The sequence below is a fragment of the Trachemys scripta genome, chromosome 5, assembly GCF_013100865.1.
Source record: "Trachemys scripta elegans isolate TJP31775 chromosome 5, CAS_Tse_1.0, whole genome shotgun sequence".
Classification (NCBI taxonomy): domain Eukaryota; kingdom Metazoa; phylum Chordata; order Testudines; family Emydidae; genus Trachemys; species Trachemys scripta.
Genome location: NC_048302.1, coordinates 139,313,048 through 139,318,639, shown reverse-complemented (window position 1 = coordinate 139,318,639; position 5,592 = coordinate 139,313,048). Strand labels below are relative to the sequence as shown.

The 5,592-nt window shown below is 69.9% G+C and overlaps 1 protein-coding gene across 1 annotated transcript; it reads left to right on the top strand.

Moving 5' to 3' along the window:
• Window positions 1-1,665: 1,665 nt before the first annotated feature.
• LBX2 (ladybird homeobox 2) lies at window positions 1,666-5,267 on the top strand. Its single transcript, XM_034772463.1, has 2 exons — window positions 1,666-1,999; window positions 4,780-5,267. The coding sequence occupies exons 1-2, from the start codon at window positions 1,666-1,668 to the stop codon at window positions 5,142-5,144; spliced, it is 699 nt and encodes a 232-aa protein (XP_034628354.1). The 3' UTR covers window positions 5,145-5,267.
• The last annotated feature ends 325 nt before the right edge of the window (window positions 5,268-5,592 follow it).

Here is a 5,592-nt window from a genome sequence, read left to right as displayed (position 1 = left end):
CCGGAGCCCTAATCACTGCCAGACGCGGCGGCCCCTGCGCTTTTATGGGGCATTTAGAGCAAGGGAGCTAATAAATTTCTGGGACGGCAGAAGCCCCGCAGGGGGCCGGGGAAGCCGGGGTGAAGGGCCGCAGGAGGGAGCCGCGCACCCGGCTGCAGTGGGGAGGGGAGACGCGGCCCAGACGCGCCGCACATGGCCCGGGCCCGCCGGAACTTTGAAAAGCTCTTTACGATAGTCCAGGAAAAGCCTTTTATCGCTCGCCTTTTATATGGCTGGGGCCGGGTCTGCCTTGCATTAGCGAGCCGGCTGGAGAGGCCGGGGCGCCGGGGGAGGCTGGGCCCGGGCCGCGGCTCCCACCCGACGGCTGGAAGAGGCAGGCGGCGAGCAGGGCCGGCTCGGTCGCTCGTGGGGGCCACGCTACCCAAGTCCCACTCGCGGCAGCCGCGGGGCAGCTACAGCCACCGCCCCGCGGGCAGAGGCCGGGCCGGGACGCCCCCGGGGAGCCTGACAAGGACCCGGAGCCCCGGCCCTGAGCAGCCAACAGCTGTGACCCCGCGTCCAGCTAACCCCGAGCCAGGGCCCCGCCGGAGCGAGGCGATCCGCGGCTGCCAGGAGGCTCAGGGGCGAGCGCCCGAGCCCAGACGGCTCCGAACCCGCCCCTGGGGCCCGGCTCCGGGCGCAGGTTTGTAGGTAACAGCCCGAGAGCAGCAGCGGCCACCAGCCAGCGTCGGCCCGGGCCAAGACAGGGACGGTCCCCCCCGCACGAGCCGCCTGTGACCCCGCTGCCCGCAGAGCTCCGGGGGCCCGAGCTCAGCTCCCATCCCGCCGCCGCCGGAGCCCGGCCCGGGAGCGCTAAGGCGCTGCGCCTGTGCAGCGCCCGGCCCGGGGCAGCGGGTCCCCGGGGCCCGGAAAGCGAGGCCGCCCGCAGGCCCCAGACCCGAGCGCCCGGCCCGGGCAGGGCCTGGGCCAGGCCGCTTTGCAGCTCACGAACCCCAGCCGCGCCGTGAGCTCGGGCCGGCGGGACTGCCGCTGGAGGCGGGGCGGGGTAGCTGCGGGGAGCCCAGGCCAACAGGCCGCGGGTTCGGGCTCCTGACCAGCTGGGCCGCGTGTGTCTGCCAAGGGCTGTCTTTGGAGTGTGTCTCCGCGCTTCTAGGGGGCCTGGTCCTCGGGGACCCCCTCCCCCCGCCGCGGGGCCTGCGCCTCGGGACACCCGCCCCCCGCCGCGGGCCCTTGGAAGGGGGGTCCCCCTCCCACTCCAGCCAGCTCCCAAACTTCGCGAATACTCCAGATGAGGCTCCTCCTACCCCGGTGCCCAATTAGTGACTCTGGCCCTGTCCCTTTAAGGCTCCAGCGCCGGGCCAGCGAGGGGGAAGCTTTGGCTAGAACTGAACTCTCCGAGTTAGCGGGGAGCCGGGGGAGCCCCGGAGCTGGGAGCCGGGCGCGCCGGGCCCCGCGCTGCCTCGCTCCAAGGCCCCCGCCGGGGGCACTCGGGGAGGTGTGCGTGTTGGCAGCAGCAGGCGCGGGGGCGGAGGCTGGGAGCCCGGGAGCGCAGTCTCCTAGGGGGGACCCGGCCCCATGGCTCGGGGGGGCTGCTGAGCCCCTGCCCGGCGAAGGACGCGGAGCCAGGAGCCCGGGGGCGGGCGGGGGCACCCCTCTTTTGGGGCCATGACCTCCGCCAAGGAAGGGAAGGCGGCGGGCCCCCTCTTGTTCCCCGCCGGCCAGGAGAGGCGGAGGAACCCGCTGGACCAGCTGCCGCCCCCAGCCAACTCCAACAAGCCGCTGACCCCGTTCAGCATCGAGGACATCCTGAGCAAGCCGTCGGTGCGGAAAGCGGCCACCGGGCCCTGCGCCCCCTCGCCCCGGCTGCTGGACAGAGCGGCCGGCTCCGGAGCGCCCCGGAACGGCGTGCCCGCCCCGTCCTCCCCGCTCTGCGCCCTGGAGGAGCTGGCCAGCAAAACTTTCCAGGGGCTGGAGGTGAACGTGCTGCAGGCTGCGGAAGGTACCGGGGCGCGGCCGGGGCGGGACGATGGCCCGGGCAAAGCAGGGACAGGGTAGCCTCCCCCGGGGCTCCGGGCCTTGGCGACCCTGGCTGCCCGGCGGGGAGCACCGCGGTGACCCGGCCGGTCTCTGGGAGATGGGAAAGGGAGGCGGCCCCGAACTGCGCCGGGCGCTTTCCGGGACCCTGACGGCCCTGCGGCTTCCCCTGCCCGGTCCCGGAGAAAGCGAAAGCGCCCGCGGCAGGGGAGTCCCCGCAGCAGCCGGTGAGGGTGAAGCCGGGCCGGGCTGGGGCTGCAGCCAGAGCGACCGGGGAACGAAATGGAGCCCGGGACAAGAGACCCCGGCGCCGGGGAAAGTCCCGGGGCCTACGAGCTGCGAGCAGGGAAGCGAGAGGGACGGGGCTGAGTTTTCAAGTTCCTTAGCGCGGTAGGTCTCCGCTCCTCCTGGGACCGGGGTTCGTTACCCCGCGGTGCCCAGGGGTCTGCCAGGGGACAGCAGCTCCCCAGAGCTTGGCCTAGTTTACAAGAAAAGCACCAGCGAAGTCAGAACAAACTGACATTTCCTAGAGACACGGGCTTGTTTACCCCGACATGCCAGCGCCCTATGTAGAGTGGAACGGATCCCGTTTGTGGTAACAATGGGGCGGGCGGCCATTGTGCGGGACCGGGGCGCCGGACACTCCTGGGCCCTTGTGTCTGGATTTGGAATTCGGGGCGCCCCAGACCAATCAGACCCCGGCCGGGAGAGGTTGCGAGCCGCTGCCTTAGCTTGTGCCGGGGCTTGTCTGCGTGGAAGACTCATTCCCCATTTCCTAGACAGACAGACAGACAGACACCCGGCTAACTAGCCAGACCGACCCAGACACACGGAGCCCAGCGATGTCTGTGCAGCTGCCGAGCGCTTCTCCGCGGGGCTGTAGCCTCCCACCGCGAAGGAACACGCGGCCGGTTCCCGTTTCGCTTGACACAGACATTGTTACAATTATTGGGGCGGTTAAATAAATACTCCGCGTGTCGCCGGGGCAAAGTTTTGTTCCGCAGCCCGCGGGAGAACGCAGAAATTGACCCTACGGCGCGTTGGAATCCGCTCTCCGGGCGGCGCGGCGCGAAATGCGGGCTCTGAATTTGCGGCCAGAGCCCCGCGCATTACAGGCGATTTTCGTTTTTCTGAGACACACGCACAATTCTCCCGACACGCCGGGTATATTCCGAACAGAGACCGGCGAATTTGGCGGGTACGAACAGCCGGAGATGCGCCGCCCGGGAGCCGTAGCAAATAGCCCGCGGGCGCGTGAAATCGAGTTTATTTCGGACTTTCTCCCGGGCACACCCAGTTCACGCGAGTCCCGGGAAATGTGTGATTCGACACAACTCGCGGAGTGCACTCAAACCACGCGATCCACGGGCAGACACCGGCCGCCGGGTGTCTAAAATCGTTTCTCCCGCCCGACACCTTACGCTCGTACGAACGCGCTGAGTTCTGGTGCGTTTTACCGTTTGGGGATGTACAGGCGCAGGGCTGTGTATTGACTGTCTCGCAGCGCGCACGTTTCGGGCGATAAATGTCCCTGCGCGCCTCTCCGAAAGTTCAAAACTAGACTGGAAGGAGCCCGACCTTTGCAGACACTCCGGCCCCGCACGTCGGGCTCCGTTCGTACGTCCCAGTGTGTCTGTGTCGGCCAAGCCCCGGCGCAGCATCGGGACAGAGAGAAAAGAACCGATATTCGCTATTCTGCACACACGCGTCTAACTCGTTAGCGGGGCCAGGGGCCGACGTGCGCCGCGCTGTCCGGTCCTGGGCTCGGGGACTCTCAAGCATGGAGCCGCCGCAGCGGCCTCGTCGGGGAGCTCTTAGCCCCTAAGGAAACGCACAATCGTTTCTAAAACGAAAGAAAGACGCTGCCGTGTGCGGGCTGTTTTAACCCGGGCTGGGTCTGTAATGCGGGAGATTGTCAGTTCGGGGTCGGTGACTGCACCCACGGCGTGTAACAAACGCGGCCATCGCTGTGTGTCAACGCACAACTCGAGCGTCGCCGCCGGCCCCTGGGCCGTGCCTGGCTCCCTCGCCCTGGCTACGGCCGGGTTACGGGTTGGCGGGCGGGGAAACGAACCCGCGCGGAGGAGAGAATTTCACAGCGGGGAAGCTGCCCGCCCGGCCGGGTCCGTGTCAGGCTGGGCCGGGCCGGGAGATTTCGGGTCACTCCAGTGTCTTCGCCTAGTTTGTCTCCAGTTGTCCGCGGCCCCTCGCCGCCGTCCCGGCCTCAGCCCGAAGGACAAGCCGCGGGCTGTCTGCAGGGCCCGATCCGCCGCCGCTGCGAGCTGCCTCAGCCCCAGGGAAGTCCCGGGAGCCGGGACAAGTCACCGCAGCCGGCTCTGCCCCGGGCAGGAGAACGGAGCAGCTCCCCGGGACAGGCCTCGGGGCTGCAGGGGAGAAGGGCCGAAGCGCTGCGTCTCCCGCAGACTGGCAGAGGGAGTCCGGGGGTGCGAGCCCCCAGCGCCAGCGGGGTCCTGCCCCGGCTGATTTCTTTGTTCCCCACAGACCTGGGGGTGGGGGGATTTCCTCCCCCACCCCCCAGCCGAAATGAGCCCGGGCTGTGAGGGGCCTTATCTCGGGCCGAGGGGCCCCGGGCAGCGTGCGGGGGGCTCGCAGGCCGCGCCACAGGGAGCCGGACCCGCGTCCCCATGGCCGGGGGGTGCCGAGGAAAAGGTCCCGGCCGGGGGCGGCGCAGGGACGGTGCCCCCGGCCAGCAGCCGCCCTGACCGCCTCTCCCTCTCCCCGCAGGTCGCGACCCGCTGGGCGCCTTCGGGCCGCGGCCGGCCTCCAAGAAGCGGCGGAAGTCGCGCACGGCCTTCACCAACCACCAGCTCTACGAGCTGGAGAAGCGCTTCCTCTACCAGAAGTACCTGGCGCCGGCCGACCGCGACCACCTGGCGCAGCAGCTGGGCCTGAGCAACGCGCAGGTCATCACCTGGTTCCAGAACCGCCGCGCCAAGCTCAAGCGCGACCTGGAGGAGATGAAGGCCGACGTGGAGTCGCTCAAGAAGCTGCCGCCGGCCGCCCTGGAGAGCCTGGCGGGAATGGCCGAGCTCGGCGAGCCCCCGGGCCCCGAGCCCTGCTCCGAGGAGGAGATCGAGGTGGACGACTAGGGGCAGGGGCCAGCGCCCGGGGCCGGTGGCCGAGACCCCCCAGGCAGCCGGCCCCCGTCTGCGCCCCTCTGAACTGAGAACCTGGGACTTACCAAATACACCTCACTGAGGGGGGAGCCCCCCCTGCCCACCCTCAGGCGCGGGTACCCTTCCCCCAGCCTCCCCCTCCCCCCGCCTTCCTCCTCCTCCCCCCTCCGGGCCCGGGGTACCCTTCCCCCGCCTTCCTCCTCCTACCCCCTCCTACTGCCCCTTCCTCTCTCCTCACCCCCTCCGCTCCGGGCGCGGGTACCCTTCCTCCTCCCCCCTCCGGGCCCGGGGTACCCTTCCCCCACCTTCCCTTTCCCCCTCCGGGCGGGATACCCTTCCCCCACCCCCACCTACCCCCTCCTTCCCTGCCTACTCCCCCTTCCCCCCTCCTCCCCCGTCCGGACGCGGGATACCCTTCCCC